Source organism: Mya arenaria, chromosome 14 (assembly GCF_026914265.1).
Source record: "Mya arenaria isolate MELC-2E11 chromosome 14, ASM2691426v1".
NCBI classification, from domain to species: domain Eukaryota; kingdom Metazoa; phylum Mollusca; class Bivalvia; order Myida; family Myidae; genus Mya; species Mya arenaria.
This window is the reverse complement of record NC_069135.1, coordinates 8,504,767-8,527,324: the sequence shown is the minus strand read 5'-3', so window position 1 is coordinate 8,527,324 and position 22,558 is coordinate 8,504,767. Positions and strand designations below refer to the sequence as shown.

The 22,558-nt window shown below is 38.7% G+C and overlaps 2 protein-coding genes across 3 annotated transcripts; one reads left to right on the top strand and one right to left on the bottom strand.

The window, feature by feature from the left end:
* The first annotated feature begins 1 nt into the window (after position 1).
* LOC128217281 (4-hydroxybenzoate polyprenyltransferase, mitochondrial-like) lies at positions 2-13,444 on the top strand. Of its 2 annotated transcripts, none has more exons than XM_052924317.1 (8): positions 2-63; positions 1,030-1,521; positions 1,799-1,965; positions 2,607-2,728; positions 5,467-5,552; positions 7,678-7,808; positions 8,709-8,897; positions 12,574-13,444. In XM_052924317.1, exons 2-8 carry the CDS (start codon positions 1,056-1,058, stop codon positions 12,730-12,732), a joined length of 1,320 nt encoding a protein of 439 aa, XP_052780277.1. In that variant the 5' UTR covers positions 2-63; positions 1,030-1,055; the 3' UTR covers positions 12,733-13,444. The 2 variants fall into 2 exon arrangements, with proteins under 2 accessions (XP_052780277.1, XP_052780276.1); XM_052924316.1 differs by lacking the exon at positions 7,678-7,808 and adding an exon at positions 6,794-6,924.
* A 1,327-nt stretch (positions 13,445-14,771) lies between these two features.
* On the bottom strand, positions 14,772-21,319 carry LOC128217500 (uncharacterized). Its single transcript, XM_052924664.1, has 12 exons — positions 21,297-21,319; positions 20,660-20,754; positions 19,998-20,149; positions 19,356-19,541; positions 18,691-18,833; positions 17,803-18,280; positions 16,776-16,988; positions 16,372-16,567; positions 15,955-16,092; positions 15,581-15,679; positions 15,364-15,455; positions 14,772-15,014 (listed from the first exon to the last, which is right to left on the bottom strand). Exons 1-12 carry the CDS (start codon positions 21,317-21,319, stop codon positions 14,772-14,774), a joined length of 2,058 nt encoding a protein of 685 aa, XP_052780624.1.
* Positions 21,320-22,558: the final 1,239 nt, after the last annotated feature.

Genomic DNA, 22,558 nt, shown 5'->3' with positions numbered 1-22,558 from the left:
AGTGCACATGACCTTCACCCTGGTTTTCGGTAATTCCACCGACCCACTGAAGCTGAATTAAAGGTATAGAAATTCGATTATGCACATTTTCCGACTTGTTGGGAATTTCTAAGTGTTTAAAAATATGCTTGTCTCTGGGATTTTGAAACAGTATTGGTTTGCTATATATATATACACCGATGATTTTACCGATCATCTTGTGATTGAAAATGAGTGTTAAGGTTACACACTACTGTTCAAATGGTTATTGTCCACTAATTTATTAACAGGTTCAGTGTATATCCGTTTATCCTATGACAGTGTTTATTTATTTAAGTTCATAAGTAGTTTTACATTCTTATATCTATCACACTCACAGTTACCTGTTATTTTGTTACCTGTTACAGTTTTGGCCAGTCAAATTATCTGATTCGAGCGATTTGGTCCCTAAGGGTGCTCTCTTGGTCTGAGAATTATAAAAATGTGTTCTTGTACTCTATGATACACGTAATTAATAAATATTCCACTTTAGGTCGTATATTTTTACATATTAAATATTTAATATTTCATACAATCTTTATCATTTTTACTTTCCATGACTGTCAATTTTGCTTCAGTACTCCACTCTTTTGCAAACTGAAAATGTATGGATGCTTTAATGGGTAAGAGCCTGCCTCTTAAATAGCGAGATTCATGCAAAACCGTTGACAGCAAGATTTGGTTTCCTTTGAAATTTGAAGTCGCTTGACAGGCGATAGATTTGAAATTCACTTGCTAATTTAAGCCATACATGATAGTGAAAGTCATGATCATTCACTGAGTGCTTTAAAAACCGTGAAATGCTAAGTTCCTTTGCAAACATTGTATTATTGAAATCATATTCATCATTGATAGTTTCTTGCAATATTGTGATTAAAAAATACACTATATTATTTGAATGTATGTATCCATCTATGATAAAAATTAATATATATGTTAGTTCACTTCAATACTTCACCCCTTTTGTTTAGTATTTTTTATTTATTCAACACTTATGTATTTTTTTTACAGGTGACTGTTCGACTGTTTGACAGAGCATGATGTTCATGTGTAGACATTATCAGAACTTAACTAACAAGTTTTGTAATGGCTCAAATATCTTCAGCAGCTCACAAGTCCAATCAGCTGTAGCAACATTTCTACGAAATCGTTTCAGACCTTTGACTTTATGTAGATCATTGTTTTGTATTCAACATGAACATTTGACTTTTCAAAGACAGCAATATGTGCATCAACAGTGTAAATTTAAACATGTTCTTCAAAGTGACATAAAGAATTTTAAACCTATATGCATTTCATCAGCAAGCTACAACACACTTTCGGCAGCTTTCAATCAACATATGTGTGGTAAAAACAAAAGGGATTGTCTTTTTAATACATATCCAGCTGTGCTTTGTCACCCGAGCCATCATAGTAGACATTTGAACACACAAAAGATCATTGAAGCAGCCCCCAAAAGTTTTCAGCCATACCTTAGACTCATCAGATTTGATAAGCCAATAGGTAAGATGCTTGATGAAACCTTCCTCATTATTAAATGTAATTCTTGACATAGATTTCTTAAGACTAGTGTTTTTCTTCAGTACTACATGTTTCTCGAAATTAGTTAGATTTGTTTAATATGTTAAGTAATTTCTGACTAAAAGTTATGTTTTGTAAGCATGTTGTCATTTTCAACATTTATTGATTTCTGTACGCTTCAAATAGCTTGGTACATTGTAGCTCCAGTGATGAATTTAACATTTATGTAAATCATTGACACCTCCTGATCCCTCTTTAGGCACTTTCCTGTTGTTCTGGCCGTGTACATGGAGCATTGCACTGGCTGCCCCTGCTGGTGCCCTGCCCAGCCTGTACTTACTCACATTGTTTGGTCTTGGTTCCTTTATAATGCGGGGAGCCGGCTGTATCATCAACGACATGTGGGACAAGGACATTGATGCCAAGGTTAAAAATACATTTTTTTTGTTTATGCCTATCAATCATTATGTTGTGTATTTAGTCATTACTTCACTGAGAAGGATTTATTATGCATTCAAATGTTAAACAGTTAAGTTATTTGCCATAAAATGACTCTTGAATTTGTAAGTAAGATTGCCACAAGTTAAATTTTGAACTTAAAGCTGCACTCCCATAGATTGACCATTTTGAAAACTTTTTATTTTTGTTTTCACATGAGCAAATGTTTGCGTAAATGTTTTGAATCCAATAAAACAAGACTGCTGACAAAGGATCTAATCGCTGTGTTTCATAATTATTTACGTTCAGAAATTTATGTTTTTTTGCTTAAAGCGTTACTCATGCTTTAAGGAAAATGAAATTTTTGGCAGTTTTCCTACTGGTGTGAACAATCACAGAACTATTATTCAGATCTGTTCTATTGTGAGGTATCTTATACGACTGAATTGATGGCATTGATACCAAAATCAGCTGATTCTGAGACAAAAGCTGAAAAAAGGGCAATGTAGTCAATCTGTGAGAGTGCAGCTTTATTGATGTATCTCAAAATACAATGCATATATACTCTTTTGAGTAAAATTGACTAACAACAAACAAGTCCAGTAATGCAAGATTTTAATACTGTGTAGGTAGAGCGTACAAGGACGCGTCCCCTAGCGAGTGGCGAGTTGAGCCATTTCCAGGCCCTGTGTTTCCTGGGTGCCAACCTCACCCTGGCCCTCACTATCCTGCTACAGCTGAACTGGTACAGGTATGCACAAATATTAACAGTTACCATTGAGTTGGTAAATTTGCTGGTTTCATTTTAGTTTAACCTTGTTCTAGATCACTGTTAATGTTTCATTATTATCATGAAAAACTAGTTTTCATTATTTTAATGTGGTTAAACAACCCAGCTCAGATTGAGCAGGATCACCTGAAAAATAATCTCTGCCCAGTCACAGAATGATGAGAATTAGAACATTTTCTGCTGTAGTTACGCAAGTACTTCCAGGGCTCGACACTGAAGGTAACCCTGTGACCTGAACACCCATTTTTTTAAAAGATCACCACAGCCAATTGGCTTGGAAATTCGCCGGGTCACCAAATACACGCACTTTACCATTGTGATAATTTTAAAATTGTAGAGCCCAGTAAAAATCCAAATTAAATTCAAAACATTGCAATGCCAATATTAATAAATTAACAATCGCTTCATGTATATAGCAGATGCACACTGCTAGTGGTAAGAGGAATATATTAAATTATATTCCAATTTTACACTGATATTACTGGGAAACATGTTCAATGTTATAAACCAACTTCTTTACCGTACATATGTTATTTGTGTTTGGAAAATCAGAATTAAGCTTTATTTGCATTCAAAAGTCTATATTTCTGTGTTTTTATTCATTTTCTGCATTATGTACTTTTTTATTCAGATGACCCATGATTGGAAATAAACTTAATATGATCTTATCTATCTTGTCGTCATTGAATGTACTAAAATCCAATCTCTGGGACGATGTCCTCTGCAGGCTTTGGTTAAATAAATACACACAGAAAAGTTGGTCCGGTGTGGTTGTATTTTAATGATTATGTTATGTGTTAGATAGTTGTCAGCACTTAATTGAATATATAATCGATTTATAATGAAAGTCTTTTTAAATAATATTCAAACATAATAACAGACTGGTTATTTAGATTCGATTAAGCCATGACAGAAGTATTCTGTGAAAACATTTTTGCGATGTGAATTATTACACTAATTTTTGCGCTATGTTAGCCATTTACCCCAAAAAAGAAAATCTTGATGAGGGAGTCTTCGAGAAAAAGCTTATTGATTGCTTTTTATATGCCCGAAGGGTCGTATTATGTTATGGCCTGCATCGTCTGTCTGTCCGTCTGTCCGTCCGTTAGCAATTCCGTGTCCGGGCCATAACTTGGTAACTAATAAAGCGATTTTCAAATAACTTTATACAAATCATCACTACATTAAAAGGATGTGTCGCGCGCAATTCCCAGGTCCATACCTCAAAGACTAGAATCACCATGGGGGTGCGTTAGCAAATCCGTGTCCGGGCCACAACTTGGTCACTAATAAAGTCATTTTCAAATAACTTTATACAAAGCATCATTACATTAAAAGGATGTGTCGCGCGCAATTTCCAGGTCCATATCTCAAACACTAGAATCACCATGGGGGGGGAGGGGACATTAGCAATTCCATGTCCAGGCCATAACTGGGTTACTACTAAAGCAATTTTCAAATAACTTTATACAAATCATCTCTACATTAAAAGGATTTGTCAAGCATGCTTTCCAGGTCCGTACCTCAAAGGCTAATTTCACTGGGGGGCGTTAGCAATTCCGTGTCCAGGATTTCATCAATGATACCTCATTAAACAATTTTGTTCAGTACAGACAGGACTATGAGCAGTCCACTAGTAGGTCGCGGCCACCATATGGATTAGCTGTGTATTCAAAAACAAGCTTCACATCTGGTCTGTTCAATGAGTCTAAGCAGGCAGAAATCGCAGTGTTCAGTGTTGAAGGTCAGGAAGATGTAACATTTGTTTTCATCTATAAACCACCAAGAATAAGTGCTAAAGCACTCATTGAAATCCTTGCCAACATTCAGACCAGCTATCTGAAAGATTCAAAGGCAGTCATATTTGGAGATTTTAATATTGACTAGTGTGAACAATCACAGAACAAACAAATCCTGAAAACATTAATGAACAAGCACTGGTATTCTCAAATATTAGAATGTCCCACCAATGACTTCAATTCAACAATAGACCTCATCTTCACAAACTTGGACGGCTGTAAGGCAGGCGTGTTGGAGACATATTACACAGACCATAGATAGTGCTGGGCTGGCTGGTAATCGGGTTATTTAGGAGATATGTACCAACCATATTTGTATGCTGATTTTATAAAAATATTTCATTTCATAAAATCTGATTCCATATTAGTACATCCTTCATTGCACTACTTACCAGTATGTATGTTGTTTTACAATTATTCTATGTTGTAAAAAAATACTGTTGAACAAAGGTTTTTATTAGCACTACTAACTTAAATATCATTAAAGTTTCAATATTGGAAGTTTAAGCCTTTGTTGTAAACACTTCACACCTAGTAAGCAGTATACTAGCATAACCTAAATGTTTATTAAAGACCTCAAGCCGAATCTTCTTCGGGCGTATAATGCTCCGTTTCGCGGTGCTCTTGTTTATTAAATGTTAAACAATCAAACCACACTTTTTATGAAATTTTGCAGGACACCCTGTTATTTTTACGGGTCACTATTTTTTTTATATAGGTGATCCTGCTGGTCACCTGATAAGTGTCGAGCCCTGACCCTTACCCACTGTGCAAAAAGATTCACATCATTTTTGTTATTTCTTTTTAAGTTACAGTAGAGGAAATTATATTATTGTACAAAACAGGAGAGCTTTTTGTTCATGTACAACACAGATAATTGAAAAATTATCATCTCTACAGCGTTTTTCTTGGAGCTTCTTCAATGGGCCTAGTTGTGGGGTATCCACTGGCAAAGAGATTCACATACTGGCCTCAGATCATGCTTGGTAAGCTTCCTTACATGCTTGGGTTTAAGTTGTTAAATGTACATGTCTGCTTGTAATATTAGTCTTAAAAGTTGTACAAGTTTTATTATACCCCCACAAACGAAGTTTGAGGGGGTATTTAGGAGTGAGCTTGTCGGTCTGTCGGTCGGTCTGTCTGTCGGTCGGTCGGTCTGTCGGTTTTCATGGTTTCCGGCCGATAACTCATGAAAGGCTAGACAGATTTGAAAAATTTTTGGTACACAGGTGTAACATCAGAAGATACAGGTCTAGTTCGATATTGGGGCTGGTGGGGCCAAGGTCAAGGTCACTGTTACTAAAAATAGAAAAACGGTTTTCGGACGATAACTCATGAAAGGCTAGACAGATTTGAACAATTTTTGGTACACAGGTGTAACATCAGAAGATACAGGTCAAGTTCGATATTGGGGCTGGTGGGGCCAAAGTCAAGGTCACTTTACTAAAAATAGAAAAATGGTTTCCGGACGATAAATCATGAAAGGCTTGACAGATTTGAACAATTTTTGGTACACAGGTGTAACATCAGAAGATACAGGTCAAGTTCGATATTGGGGCTGGTGGGGCTAAGGTCAAGGTCACTGTTACTAGAAATAGAAAAATGGTTTCCGGCCGATAACTCATGAAAGGCTAGACAGATTTGAACAATTTTTGGTACACAGGTGTAACATCAGAAGATACAGGTCAAGTTCGATATTGGGGCTGGTGGGGCCAAGGTCAAGGTCACTGTTACTAAAAATAAAAAAATGGTTTCCGGACGATAGCTCATGAAAGGCTAGTTTTTCTTGTCAGCAGTGTAACTTCTAAATTACTCAACAGATTTAAATAAAACAATACATGCATGATAAAAGAAGATGCAGTGTGCAGTAACCTTGGAGTAATGGCCTCTTTTCAAAGGAATGGTTTGCCATTCCTGTGTCCAGGCGGCATTTGGGGGTATTCGTCACTCCTGTGACAGCTCTAGTTATAGCCTATTTGGTTAATGATTCAGACATGTATCCTTTTGAATTATTACTTGTTGATAAACTGAAATACATTGGCATGTAAAACAAGGTCTTGTTTACATAGGTCCTTGTTTTGGGGAATTAATTTCTGAATTTTGCAAGCTTAAAATAACTTTGTTTAGTTTTATTGAAGGCAAATTTTGAATGTTCACTAAAGTCTTGTTTTGTGATCTTAAAGGTAATAAACTGGAGGTCAGTGTATCAGTTTGGTTGTTGTTTTAGGGCTGACCCTAAACTGGGGTGTGCTGCTCGCATGGGCAGGTATTCACGGGAGCGTGGCTGGCCCAGCCCTCTCCCTGTACACAGCCTGTGTGCTCTACACCATGTTTTACGACACCATTTATTCCCACCAGGTATCTGCCCCATGCACGAAATGTATTTGTTATACAGTGAATGCTAGTGTGTATGCATTTGTCATATTGCTGCCTTTTGTAACACCTGTTGTACTAACAACATCCATATTATAATATATGCATAATACATAATTCTATGGTTTATATTATATTGTGGTTGAATAGACATTGGTGTTTTGCTTGCTTTCTTTTTTTGTTCCCTCTTTTTATAGTTCTTATGTATTCTTGGCACGCTAGGTTATTGAGCAAGCTAGAGCAGTTAATTAGTTAGAGTCAGATAAATCTGGATTTTTTTTATCATTTGATTTAAACAGATCAAATTCCAAAGCAATTGATTGATATTCAGCAACTAAAAAACATTGACTATTTGATATTCAACAAACTAAAAAAACATTGCAATCAAGTGTCTATTTTTATCCTGCATGTATTTAAAGCACAACAAGTAGCTGTAACACAGGCGCTTCTGGCAAGTTAACTGTTCACTGTTCATCCCCTAGGTAGCAAGCTAACAAGTCATTCAGTAGGTAGTAAGCTAACCAGTCATCCAGTGTGTCGTATTTGTTCAGTGCAGCACACCCTAGTCTAGCCCTTCTATTGGTGGGGGTAAACAATCTGTTCATGATGTTGATCTTCTTTAACCTCCATTTGAACTATTCCAGCCATCATGATTGTATGATTTCCTTGAGAGGCTGTTTACTGAATGTTTGTCTGGCTTTTCTCAATGTCCAATTTTCTAAACTACCCTCTGTGCAGGGCTGACGTTCAACTGGGGTGCGTTGCTAGGCTGGTGTGCTGTGCAGGGCAGTATTGACATCCCTGTCCTGCCCCTCTACGTTGCCGGCCTCTGCTGGACACTCGTGTATGACACCGTCTATGCGCATCAAGTATGTACACTTCCCATCCTGATAATAAACACAGACTGATAACTAGCATTATAAATGCCCAAATTCCATCACTACAATGTAGATAAACTTGGACTGTGGAGAATGAAACATATAGTTTTGGGTAATCACTAACCAATGTTGCCATTCAATTATAAATTGTATCAGATTAAATGTTTTCTACTAGCAGTCCTAAAGAACAAACAAACCTTGTAGATAGACTTGTTTTTGCTTGTTCTGCTTCACCAATGCACCATTCAATGTTTGGCCTCACCCGGCAAGCACACACGGGATTTTGACAAACAGTAAATCTTGTTATCCCAATCCAATGCCTGGAGAAGGGAACTTTGTCAAAATCCCTTAGATCAGAGGATATGCAGGCATCAAAAACCATTATAGAAAAATCTGTCAGAGTCTTACTTTCCTGGGTGGCAGTCTTGACAGGCTTGACAAAATACAGTTGTTGGAAGTCACCGGCTCTCTCGAGTCTCCTATACTATCCCCCCCCCCCCCCTGGTGGGGCAAAACTAAAATAGGTGCATGACCGTTTCATTGTTGCTATAGAGTTGCATGTATTCATATTTGGTTTAATCTTGTAGTATCAGATTTGCTTGTAACAATGCTTTCCCACATTTTTATTTTGTTTATAATCTATACATCTTAGTATTCTTTACATTAAACAAATTGAAACTACATGTATTATTTAAACACATGAGTCAAAAACCCATGTGTTAATAGAATACAGATACTATATACTGTAATTTATGTGTGTTGTACCTCTGTGTGAATGTAATTTACTTCATGTTTTATTATGATGGTATTAACAAAATAAGTTAAAGATGTTTTAAAGCGTTATGCTGTGGAATTGAAAAGGGATTTAAGCTTTTTGTTCTTCCCTTGTAGGACAAGTACTTTGACATGTTGATTGGAGTGAAGTCTACGGCTCTGAAGTTTGGGGATAATACAAAGCCATGGCTGGCAGGGTTTGGGTCGGGGATGATCAGTCTGCTGGCCCTCACAGGTCACCTGTGTGACCAGACCTGGCCATACTACACCGGGGTGGCCATCACAGCAGCACACCTAGCGCATCAGGTAAGTCCTGGGTTAGGTATTTATATTGTTACCAGGCCATCACAGGGACACACCTAGCACATCAAGTTAGTCCTGGGCTAGGTATTTATATTGTTAACAGGCACACAGCAGCACACCTAGCGCATCAGGTAAGTCCTGGGTTAGGTATTCATATTGTTGAAAGGCTATCACAGATGAACACCTAGCACATCAGGTAAGTCCTGGGTTAGGTATTCATATTGTTGAAAGGCTATCACAGATGAACACCTAGCACATCAGGTAAGTCCTGGGCTAGGGATTCATATTGTTGAAAGGCTATCAAAGATGAACACCTAGCACATCAGGTAAGTCCTTGGTTAGGTATTCATATTGTTAATAGGCCATCGCAGGGGCACACCTAGCACATCAGGTAAGTCCTGGGTTAGGGATTCATATTGTTAATAGACCATCACAGGGGCACACCTAGTACATCAGGTAAGTCCTGGGTTAGGTATTCATATTGTTGAAAGGCTATCACAGATGAACACCTAGCACATCAGGTAAGTCCTGGGTTAGGTATTCATATTGTTGAAAGGCTATCACAGATGAACACCTAGCACATCAGGTAAGTCCTGGGTTAGGTATTCGTATTGTTAATAGGTCATCACAGGGGCACACCTAGTACATCAGGTAAGTCCTTGGTTAGGTATTCATATTGTTGAAAGGCTATCACAGATGAACACCTAGCACATCAGGTAAGTCCTGGGTTAGGTATTCATATTGTTAATAGGCCATCACAGGGGCACACCTAGCACATCAGGTAAGTCCTGGGCTAGGGATTCATATTGTTAATAGACCATCACAGGGGCACACCTAGCACATCAGGTAAGTCCTGGGCTAGGGATTCATATTGTTAATAGACCATCACAGGGGCACACCTAGCACATCAGATAAGTCCTGGGATAGGTATTCATAATGTTGAAAGGCTATCACAGATGAACACCTAGCACATCAGGTAAGTCTTGGGTTAGGTATTCATATTGTTGAAAGGCTATCACAGATGAACACCTAGCACATCAGGTAAGTCCTGGGCTAGGGATTCATATTGTTGAAAGGCTATCAAAGATGAACACCTAGCACATCAGGTAAGTCCTTGGTTAGGTATTCATATTGTTAATAGGCCATCACAGGGGCACACCTAGCACATCAGGTAAGTCCTGGGCTAGGGATTCATATTGTTGAAAGGCTATCACAGATGAACACCTAGCACATCAGGTAAGTCCTGGGCTAGGGATTCATATTGTTGAAAGGCTATCAAAGATGAACACCTAGCACATCAGGTAAGTCCTTGGTTAGGTATTCATATTGTTAATAGGCCATCACAGGGGCACACCTAGCACATCAGGTAAGTCCTGGGCTAGGGATTCATATTGTTAATAGACCATCACAGGGGCACACCTAGCGCATCAGGTAAGTCCTGGGTTAGGTATTCATATTGTTGAAAGGCTATCACAGATGAACACCTAGCACATCAGGTAAGTCCTAGGCTAGGGATTCGTATTGTTGAAAGGCTATCAAAGATGAACACCTAGCACATCAGGTAAATCCTTGGTTAGGTATTCATATTGTTGAAAGGCTATCAAAGATGAACACCTAGCACATCAGGTAAGTCCTGGGATAGGTATTCATATTGTTGAAAGGCTATCACAGATGAACACCTAGCACATCAGGTAAGTCCTGGGCTAGGGATTCATATTGTTAATAGACCATCACAGGGGCACACCTAGCACATCAGGTAAGTCCTGGGCTAGGGATTCATATTGTTAATAGGCTATCACAGGGGCACACCTAGCACATCAGGTAAGTCCTGGGATAGGTATTCATAATGTTGAAAGGCTATCACAGATGAACACCTAGCACATCAGGTAAGTCCTGGGTTAGGTATTCATATTGTTGAAAGGCTATCACAGATGAACACCTAGCACATCAGGTAAGTCCTGGGTTAGGTATTCATATTGTTAATAGACCATCACAGGGGCACACCTAGCACATCAGGTAAGTCCTGGGCTAGGGATTCATATTGTTAATAGACCATCACAGGGGCACACCTAGCACATCAGGTAAGTCCTGGGCTAGGGATTCATATTGTTAATAGGCCATCACAGATGAACACCTAGCACATCAGGTAAGTCCTGGGATAGGTATTCATATTGTTGAAAGGCTATCACAGATGAACACCTAGCACATCAGGTAAGTCCTGGGTTAGGTATTCATATTGTTGAAAGGCCATCACAGGGGCACACCTAGCACATCAGATAAGTCCTGGGATAGGTATTCATATTGTTGAAAGGCTATCACAGATGAACACCTAGCACATCAGGTAAGTCCTGGGTTAGGTATTCATATTGTTAATAGACCATCACAGGGGCACACCTAGCACATGAGGTAAGTCCTTGGTTAAGTATTCATATTGTTAATAGGCCACCACAGGGGCACACCTAGCACATCAGGTAAGTCCTTGGTTAGGTATTCAGATTTTAAAAGGCCATCACAGGGGCACACCTAGCACATCAGGTAAGTCCTTGGTTAGGTATTCAGATTTTAAAAGGCCATCACAGGGGCACACCTAGCACATCAGGTAAGTCCTTGGTTAGGTATTCAGATTTTGAAAGGCCAGCATGGGAGTATTGCCAGTTCAGTCTTTGGCTAGGTATTCAGACTGCTTAAAGGCCATTATGGGGGTATTTCCAGGTAAGTTTTTGGTTTGTTTTAAGTACAGCATTGGAGGTATGGGCAGGTAAGTCCTGGTTGTTCAAATGCCAACACGGAGGTATTGCGAGGTAAGTTTTGTGTTAGGTATTCAGATTGTCAAATGGCCATCACAGATTATTGACAGAAAGTGCCATAACTTGGGAGTACTTTTTTGGTATTCATCCTGGAAAATAAACACCTTTGTCAATTATTGCCTTGAAGTTTTGATATTTTATGTCTGATAGCTTTCTAAAATTTGTGTCAAAAGAAGATGTTCATTTTAAATTCCTGATTTTCTCTAAAAAAAATTAATGTACTCTACATTGGAATGTATAATCCCAATACTTAATGAGGAATCAGTCTCTACCTGAACCACACAGCAAATAAACTTGGTCTCTTCCTGAGGCATGCCGCAATTTGTTGTAATGTTTGATTACAGGTAAGACACCACCTAAATAAATTTCCTATATATTCTGTAGCCAATTGACCAGTTTGCACGTGAAATAAAACTGATATCTAGTGCTTGAGTTCCCAACAGCATATCATTATTGGTGGAAAATTCCACTTGTGTACTTAACATTAAACGATGTTAGAAAAAAAGTTACGCTTCTTAAAAGAAAAAGAAAATTGTTTGAATGTAGCCACCTTATAGTAAAGTGGCCATATCTGGTGTACGAGTACAAACAATGAGGTGAATATGTTAATAAAAAAGAAGATCCAGTAGATCCAGTGTGTTCAGCTTGTTTTTGATATCATAAGCCATATGCTTCATAACCTATAAGGACGGGAAACAGCCAATGGTCTGATATGGTATTGCCATGCTTTGATTCACAGCCATGTGTTTGTTAAAAGAAAAAAGGCAAATAACGCTAAATTATCATTTCCAAATTTGTGTACGGTAACTTTCCCTTCATAGATATACCTGAAAAAGTTTCATTGTAATGTACTTATGTATCTTTCTTCTCAGTTGTACACGGTAGACCTTGACAACCCAGATGATTGTATGGCCAAGTTCAAGTCCAACACTCAGCTGGGAGCCGTCCTCTTCCTCGCCATTGTGATCGGTACCCTGCTCAAACCAACCGATAAAGAAGACACAAAAGACACAGCCAAAGTGAAAAATTAAATTGAACACTTCAATGTATTGGCATGTTTGTACAGTCTAAGACGTAAACGTGTGATCAGTGCCCTGTTCAAACTCTTTCATGAACACAAAACAGAAGACACACAACATCCTGATCAAACGTGGCTTGTGTTCTATAATGTGTTTTAAACTAAAATGACATGATTCATTTCTTATCCATGATATATACAACCACACGGTTAACTGCTGCGCAGTTAAGAATCATGCTTTTGATATGTAATTGAGTGTGTTTAGAAAAGAGTAAATATAACCTGAGTCTGCATTCACTAATGATGCATTTCACAATAAAAAATATGAATCTGTATTTCATTATAAAATAGTTACTTCAGAGAAAAGGATGATGACAATGGTAGTATATGTTAAAAATAACAAGTTAAACTGTTATCCTTAGAGCTTTTATAGAAGAGTGACACAATCACATCCCTGTAGCTTATTCTGAATCTTACATTGAGCTTCACGAGGTCAGTGGAAATTGGTCGAGGTTAAAATACCTGTGTATTTGCTTGCACTGTGCCATTATGGGATTCATAGTTTGCATCTCTGTTTTGTTTTATGATAAGACTTAAAATGAATGTCTGAAAGATATCTCTGTTTCATGTTGATATATTTGCTCAGTTAATGACAACACACAAATAAGCACATTGTATTCATATTTATTCATCATATTCCTTTGAATAAACACAAATACTAATTACATGTAATTTTGTTAACACCATTTGAAAGATAAACCATTTAATACTAATTCTGATATACAAGTTATGTAATATGTTTAGTTGGTACTGATCTAGCTTTGTGGAAGTGTCACTTATTCAGGCAGTTATTATATGCAATATAATGCTTCTGCGTAAGTTGTTAGTTCAATGGCTGTCGCTGAGATTTGTTATGAACACTCCTGAAAATCCCGGAAATGGATTTCATTTATACACACATAAAAGAGACACAAAAACAAATTTGGCCTCATTCTTATTAAAGGCAAATATCACAAGAATCTATTCATACAATAAAACAACAACATAATATACAACTTTATTTACATGGGAATTTAGCTAAAGAGTTATGAAAGGGTGCTTCACACTTCTTGTTGGGTAGCACTCCCCTGCCTTCGAGGAGACCAGCATGTAAACCATTCTGCCTTCCTTAACTCGGATACTGTAGATAATCATAATAGTTGCAAATATGTTTTGATAAAAAGCTTTATATACAATCACTAATACACACACTTACTTAATGTATCTGGTAGATGAACCCTAAGACTAATTTTAAAATTAAAATTAAATATTTTTCTAACTCTTTGAAATTTGTTTTGATAATTGATTCTTTATAACCCAATACAGTGTGCCCTTTTTACCTTGTCATTTTTCTGCAGCAACCTTTTTAACATACTGTCTAAAACCCTTATACATGTACTGAATACTTTTTTGTTCAAAATAAATTCTGATGATTTTAAAATCTTTCGAAAGATACATATGTTCTTACACATTACTTTGAAAGAAAAACATCATATTGCAGAAAAATTAATCTGATCGGCAGGCAAAACATGTTAAGATTACTACCCCCTACCTTTCCCACGTGCATTGCATGTACTTATTTCAGTTCTCTTGAAATAAAAACAGATGAAATGACACTCATGCTCAACGATCCACACATTGAAGTTTATGAACAATAAATTACCTTTTTTATAAAACCAACTAAGCCATATATGCATACATACATACATACATACATACATACATACATACATACATACATACATACATACATACATACATACAAACAGACAGACATTTGTAACCCATTCCTTGCAGACCGCCGAATACACACCTTGATAATTAAGACACGTCAACAATACACTGATTAACTCATGTGGCTCTACGCGTCACACGTTAGCTGCAATCACCCGAATATTTTATGGGCCAACGTTCCTTGATGGACGAACCCCTTTCACGAATCTCTTAACTCAATGAATAAAAAAGCAAGTCGTTACGTAAGCCTGATAACTGTACCACCGAAAGAAGCGGCCGCTAGTAGTCCCCACCGGAGCCAGCCACATATACATCCTCTTCCCGCCATATAGGTCGTCGATCAGACACTGCGCCCGTGTCGCCGGCGTCTATGTAGGTGGCGGTGTTGGCGCCGCACAGGCGGACGTCCGAGTAGTTCATCAACTCCCCTGGGATGTTCAACTCCTCCTTTTCCGCCTCGATGATTTCATCAGCGTCCTCCCAACGGTTGTAGATCCAGTATGTCTTCATCAAGCCTTTACCCTAAGACGGAAAAAAATAAAAGTAATCCCATGCTTTCTAACGAAACGCTCATGTATAAATAACACATAACAAAAGACGAGTATAGCCTTGATCTTCGGCATAAACAACACCATTATTTCACTGATGTCGACGTCTGTGTCATGTCATGATGACGATACCATCGATGGCCTTACTGATGCATCAGTACATGTTTAAAACGAACACGGATAACGTATTACAATTGTTTAACATGGCAGTTTTGCTGAACGATCGTTTGATTTCAAATGTGTCATTCAATAGGTGCACTATTCATGCAAAAGAAAGCGGTGACGCCCAAGTTAGGAGGCCAAGTCCTTCGATATTGCCTTACCTTTATATTTAGCGTGCCTCGGAACTTCATGCGAAAGCCGCCCACCTTCGATAAAACGAGTTGCGTGCTCTCGCTTATATGGATGCGGTTTGCTGAAAGATTATTTTCGTTTTATCTATTCATTCTGCTCATTCAAATTTTTACAAAAAAGGAAGTCATAGAGAGAAAAAAATTCAGACACTACTAATGCCAAAAAATGGTCGGGCGCATGACTCACGTGATCCATGCGTCTTCATTCGGGACGCGGTGTTGATGGAGTCACCGAACAAACAGTACCGTAGCATGATGTTCCCCACAATCCCAGCCATACACGAACCTGGAAAACAGGATTTGGGGCATAAGAGTCTTTGATCATTGAGTCTAATACATTGGGCACGAAAGCATAACTCGTATAAGCAAGGTACTACAAATCCATCTTTGCAGCATTTGCAAGTTTGATTTAAAAAAATTGGAAACGTTAAGACACCCGAACAATATGGCCGATATATTTATGTATGCAAATTTAATGTTCACGGTTTATGGACTCTATTTTCTTGTATGTGACCAAACAGTTCCATTTTGTATAATACTTCTACAATGTAAAATAGTTACCCGTGTTGATGCCAATACGGAGACGGACGTTCACCTGTTTTGAGCAGGGAAACGTCTTGTTCTTCATCATATTCAGAATGTCCATGGCCAGGTTTGCGATCTCCGGGGCATGGCGGTCCCCGTTCTTGTTAGGCAAACCTGGAATACAAATGCCGTATATAACAGGAGCCTGGAGAAAGACAATCTTGTTCATATTGCATGTGGATCCGCCCACTGTGATTTCCGAGTATTTTGTTGTGTTTGGCACGAGCGTCCAAGTTCATGCCAGGCAAAGCTAGGATATGGTTTTGGATATACATGTAGATCTCAATTTCATGGTTTTGAGAAGTTTAAATGTACCTCATACATGTTTCATAATGCATATATCATTTGTGCAGTCCGTGGCATGATAAGTTGTCGATATTTTGCATGTCTTACCTGACGCAACCATGTACGAGTCATTGATGGTCTCGACCTTGTAAACGTCAAAGTTGTCGATGACGTTATCCATAGCGGTGTACAGGTTGTTAAGGATTCGCACGAGCTCCATGGGCGCCACCGTGAGAGTAATCCGATGGAAGCCCGCGATGTCCGAGAAAAATATCGTCACCGACTTAAAGAATTCTGACTCGATCTAGGTAAAAAATATGTGACAATATGTTTATTTTACGAACATAACCTCATGTTAGTGAAAGCCAATACATCAACACAAAAAAACACCTAAAAATATGAGTGTAATGTAAATGTGTAAGGGTGTTTGCAAATACAGTTGTAGCTCATTCCGTGTTCTCATCCATCGCGCTACTGCAACCATTAACATTCGCCTTTCATTGTGCACGTACCGATCCGGTGCTCTTAAGGTTATCGGCCACGGACTTGGGAACCATCTGGTAGAGGAGCGTCTCGGTCTTGTATTTCTCGACATTGAGCTCCTTCGTTTTCTCCACCAGCGTCACCGTGTACAGCTGGATGTCCGTAGATAGTCCGTTCGCTGCGAACATGATCACCGGGCACATCGCGATCACCACCACCACCATCAACGCGTACACCGCTGTCTGTATTAAAGATCAATGGCATACATGTGAGTGATTTTTATTTACATGTAACTACTAGCTGTTCTCGTAGCGATGATTATCACTCAACTCATATGCGTTAACTACAAACACCACCACCAACGCCTACACCGCCAACACCAATGCGTACACTGCCAAAACAACACTAACGCATTCACTACCAACGCGAACACCCAAGTGTTCGCCAATAACACCACCACCAACGCGTTAACCACCAACACAACCACCAACACCACCACCAACGCGTACACCATTGACTGTAATGACAATGCTTCGACTCAAAGCCATTAATGTAGTTTTTGATAGTAACATAATGGAAATCACCACAAAATAGTGCGTTTCCACGTGTATTATTTGGCAGTGCGTTGTTGGAGTAGGAGCGAGGAAGACGTGTATCACAAATTTATATGCGCAGATGAAAGCTTACTAACGTATTTCCTGGACGAGTTAAATAAGTTTGTGTATGAAAAGGATACTATTAAAATGAGTTACATAGACACAAAACTAAATATTGCGCTGAACAAGAAATATCACCGTTGGCGTAATAAGCGCTTTTTGACCGCTTAACGTTACACATAAGGCATAACTACGGGTGTGATTTTTATCAGAGTGGACTATATTTTATCATCGAGGAACACTAAAAGCAAAAGCGCTTTGCTCAAGTCCAAGTATTTCAGTTAGATCTGTATATAAATAAATAAACATGTTCATACCTTTTCATAAGTACAACATCGTTACTGGATATATTATACGACGGTCCTACGGTTGAGTTTAAAACTTCACTTTCTCTACCTACCTTGATGATGACCTCTGAAAGGACGACCTCCACCTCAGACGAGATCCTTGCGGCGACCTTGAGCTGGATCTGCAGCAGCGAGTCCAAGTAGATGGTTATGTTGTCGAAAAACCACTTCGCCTTCTCGATAGACTTGTACGACTCATTCTGCACGTGGTTTTGAATCTCATCGCGGTAATCGAAAATGATTTCTGTGATATTGAGGCCCGTGCTTTGAATATCTTCCACCTCCTCCCTATGCAGTGGAACAACCGCGTCCGAGTAAAAGACTGCTGTTTTATAGTTGTACTTGAAGTCGTGGATCTTCTCGTTGTAGAACTCATAGTCGGTCCACTTCTCGAAGTGCCCAGTGGCGTAGAACATGGCGCCGTATGCCCGCTCCACGCCGATGTCCTCCTTACAGCGTGTTATCTTCTGGTACGCCACCAGCGTCTTCCAGATAGACCCGAACCCGGAACCCTTGATGTTCTCCACCAACCTGGAAAACGGTGGTAACATATACAGTACTGCTGATGATTGAGTACGTCCCCTGCCGTACCCGCCCGTTATACCGGGTATACATTGTGCATATATGCTTTTATTCAATATAATAAAATTAACGTTTGATGGCTTAAACCGTTACTAACGGTTTAAGAAAAACGCATAAAACATCGAATTTGGAACGGAAATATGAAAATCTGCTATCTTGTGTTTGTCAGCAGTCTTTTATCACTGGTTTGCAGATATGTACGCAAAAAATTGCTCGTTCCAAGACAAAAAAATAAAATTGTCAAAACGTTCAATCTGTGAGAGTGCAGCTGTGATATAAACTTCTTAAAGGTGGGTTGCAAACTAAATGAGAACAAGTGTTAGTTTTGCAAAATGCCAATATCAGATCAGAGGCCATACCATTCCAGGAACTCCTTGGTAATGGAACTGTAGAAGTTGATCTCCTCAAAGATGTCCACGTTGTTCGGATTGAGCGAGGCCCGATGCTGGGTGATGAATGACATCAAGTTCGCCTTGGACCGGAACTCCTCACGCGGGTTGCTCTGTTATAATGGGATAAATCATAAAATACATTCTGGATGAATACGTATGTTCCCAGTCATGTTATTTCGTAGTAATTGTATATCAAAGACATATCCAAATGAGTTGACCATTGGTACAAACAAGAAACAAAGCGTTAAGATATAAGAAAACATAACAACAGGATGTACAACTTTTCAAACTTCACTACTAACGTAGGTTCAGAAAATACAGACTACTAGTATTCTTTTTGTCTTTAGATATATTGTCATTGAAAAGAGTAAGAGGAAATCATGCTTCCGTTCCGCTATATAAACATTAATAGGATTTTTGTTTTAAAATAAAATAACAAATACACCATTTCAGACAACGAAAAAGCACAAATGTTATTAGGGGGATCTCCGAAATACCCTTCCCATACAAAAACTGATCTTTCATTCGGTAATTGGGGAATGGCGCATGTCAAGAGTTGCACCCTCAAGTTGCTGTCCCTCGAATGCCAAGTCCTGGATCCGACCCTGGTATCCCTGCCAGACTACCGTTACCTGTAGTCCACGTGGCCATATGGTGAGTTTCTGCAGGGCGTCATCTGTGGCCATGTACTCTGCCAGGAGGAACGTCTTGGTTCCCGGCCCCAGGTCGCTCAGGTAGAGGACGCTCATGTCCCGCTCCCGCTGGATATGGTGGATCAGCTGGCCCAGCATCACCACCACTGCCATAGACGTCTTTGCCTGTAGGGGAGAATAGACCTATGGAACCACGTGTCAATTTCATATTTACTATTTAGATAAGCGCCTTTTTGCTACATGCTATGATCCAATTTAATACAGTCATCATTAAACGTTTACTTTAAGCTGTAATAATATGACGCATTTATTCACAGTATTTATGTTGCCTTTACGACGAGGTAGTGCGTTACCGTTCTATAACTACGGTATGGAAAAGTTACAACGCTACTCACTTAAACCGTAAGTTATTTATTGAATGTTGTCCTAGACAACATGGAACAAGTCACCTGCAACCCTCGTGATTGAAATTATTGACTTGCGCTTAAGCAGTCGTATTTACTCTAAATAATTTGGGTTGAGTGTAGGTGCCATATTTATATACAAATATTATAAGAAGAAAAGAGATCATAACGACAATTAGGCCATAAAAACAACAAGAACAACGCCATGTACACATACGGTATCTATGTCTCCCTTTGTATCCACGCTGACAGTGAGCGAGTGCATGGTGAAGCCCCACACCCCCAGGATCGGGATGACGGTGAGGCAGAGAATCTTGAACAGCTGGATACGCTTACCCTTGTTAGTCAAAGGGTCACCGCGACAACAACCTGGCGAGCATCACCAAAATATATTAATAACATACATTTGTATTGTTCTCCAGAATCGATTTAACTTGTTCTATACTACTTAAATCAACTGAAAGGGACAGGGCTAGCTTGTGTCTGCCGAAACCAACTGAAAGGGACAGGATTAACTTGTGTTTGCCGAAATAAACTGAAAAGGACAGTGGCTAGTTGTGTTTACCGAAATCAGACAAAATGACGTACATGGCAAGGTTGTATTTACCGAAATCAGACGAAAATGACGTACATGGCAAGGTTGTATTTACCGAAATCAGACGAAAATGATAAGGCTAGGTTGTGTTTACCGACACCAGGCGAAAAGGACAGAGCTAACTTGTGTTTAACGAAATCAGACGAAAAGTAAAGGACAAGGCTTTGTTTACCTATTGTGATTGTCCTCGATATTCGCTCATCATGAGGAAGATTACCATCCTATGCAATTTAGGGCAATCACTGTCGAAACATTCAGGTGCCCACTTAACCCTTTATATTTACCTGTACCAATCTTGCCGAGTATGTTGGACTGTCGTATGAGGTCCACTATGTCATCGCTGTTCACCTGCACTGCACCCTTTTTCAGGTTCTCAGCTCTGCAAGGCAATGATTTGTGTTTCAAATATGAAATCATTTTAATCATGTAAATGATTGGACAAAGATGTTTGGAAAAAATGAGCCTACCTGAATGCAATGTAGACCAGTCAACTCCTGTGATCAACGATGGTATCAGAAATAAATATTGACAAAATTTATTATTTTTATGATACAAATTGTATCTTTTCAACTTGGGGTAAAGAGTGCATTTCTGTTTTATCTGTCCGTAAATGTAAGGCCTTTGTTATTCTAACGTTATCATAAAGAAATTATTCCCATCATTAAACACAACGCTTACGTATAACTTGTAGTTTTATTCAAATGTTGGCATTTTATATTTGACTGTTTTGAAATTTGTTTTTGAATTTTGTATCGTGGTGTGTGATTTTCGTTGCTGGAAACTTAATTAGTACTCATGCAGTACTTTTAGAAGTGTTCGTAGCCTCTAAATGCTTTTGCAGAAGAAAAATGTTTCGAGAACGGGTTTTATTAGACCATGCTAATGTATTCTGAAGTTGAAACGAGAAAATGGTATACTTACTTCAAATCTGTCATCTGTTCCATCTTTCCTAGAAAAATAATCACAAAATAATCTTAACAGTTATTTAATAAATTTGATAAATCCGAAAACATTAGTCTAGTTTATGTGATATTGGTACATAATAATATCATGGCGACGATCCTGAAAGATCAATGTATCACGGGTTACCATGGAGAAATGAGAAAAGTTTTGTTGAAGAACAACTACTAATTTTTTATTAGCGCCGCTTCCATCTCAGTAAACACGAGTGCCTTAAGTTAAGATCTTTGCTTTGGTGGTGATACAATAAAGCATCAATATCGGTCAGCTCATGTATGCCTGCAGCCAATTGTATAAATACTTTTTATTTCTTTGCTTAAAGTTAAATAAAAATGTGTGTTAATTGGAAGACTCAGCCGTTAATCAACTATCATTGCTTTATAATATGTTTTGCAAGATAAGACGATAAATAACAGGTTCCAACACTAGAAATTAGTATCAATATGGCTCTCCATAAAGTCTCTGCTTTCTTGTCAAATTTTTGGAATTAGTGTAACGTACTCTCTTGTTTGTATGATTATCTCAAAGAACGAATTCAGGCAACGTGTTGTTCTCTCGGATTCAATGTCTTGGGGATGTTGTATCTCAATGGTCCATTCTATGTCCTGTACTCGTTTTGATTTTTTTTTTCATCGTAATAATACTGGCATAACTATTATTTTATTTGCAGACGGTGAAGTCTATATATTGTAGTCGACGAGCCCATAAGATATACTGAAACACACCGAACGAATATTGCTAGCATTTGCACTTATTGGCGGATAAATGGTAATTAAGTTACGTTCATCCCTACAGCAAACGTATAAACCACGGCTATATCTTGCGCTAACTATATATGACCAGCACATTATAGAAACCAACTTCATGTAGCAGCTCGGTGCGAAGTATGGGATGTCTGAAGTTCCTTATACGTGAGGATGGACAGTTGGAATCATGCAGGTTACCATGGTAACCAAGACAAAAACCTAGATGGTCGCCGTTTTCTGAGCCCATAACACGTCTCTTATGTCTATTATGCCTATTTAACACAGGCATTTATTGACCTAAATGTTTGTAGAAGGTTATATGCACTCTCTTGGAAGAATAATAGGGACCATTACCGTGGCCATTGCTAGTCTAAGTGTCACGATTCGGGTCACACTCGGTCCTAGATTCGCACAATATGGTGATACGTAGCTAATCGCGGGTCCATACTTGACGGTTTTTAGATAAATCTTGACCAC

Excerpts from the sequence above, each read along its gene's own strand:
- LOC128217500 (XM_052924664.1), bottom strand. The coding sequence starts at position 21,319 with ATGGAACAGATGACAGATTTGAA. Across the intron at positions 16,568-16,775 it reads ACCTTAAGAGCACCGGATCG|ATCGAGTCAGAATTCTTTAA; the intron begins GTACGTGCACAA and ends TTTTTTACCTAG. Across the intron at positions 15,456-15,580 it reads AATGAAGACGCATGGATCAC|CAAACCGCATCCATATAAGC; the intron begins GTGAGTCATGCG and ends ATAATCTTTCAG.
- LOC128217281 (XM_052924317.1), top strand. The coding sequence starts at position 1,056 with ATGATGTTCATGTGTAGACATTATCAGAACTTAACTAACAAGTTTTGT. Across the intron at positions 1,966-2,606 it reads ACAAGGACATTGATGCCAAG|GTAGAGCGTACAAGGACGCG; the intron begins GTTAAAAATACA and ends AATACTGTGTAG. Across the intron at positions 8,898-12,573 it reads CAGCACACCTAGCGCATCAG|TTGTACACGGTAGACCTTGA; the intron begins GTAAGTCCTGGG and ends CTTTCTTCTCAG.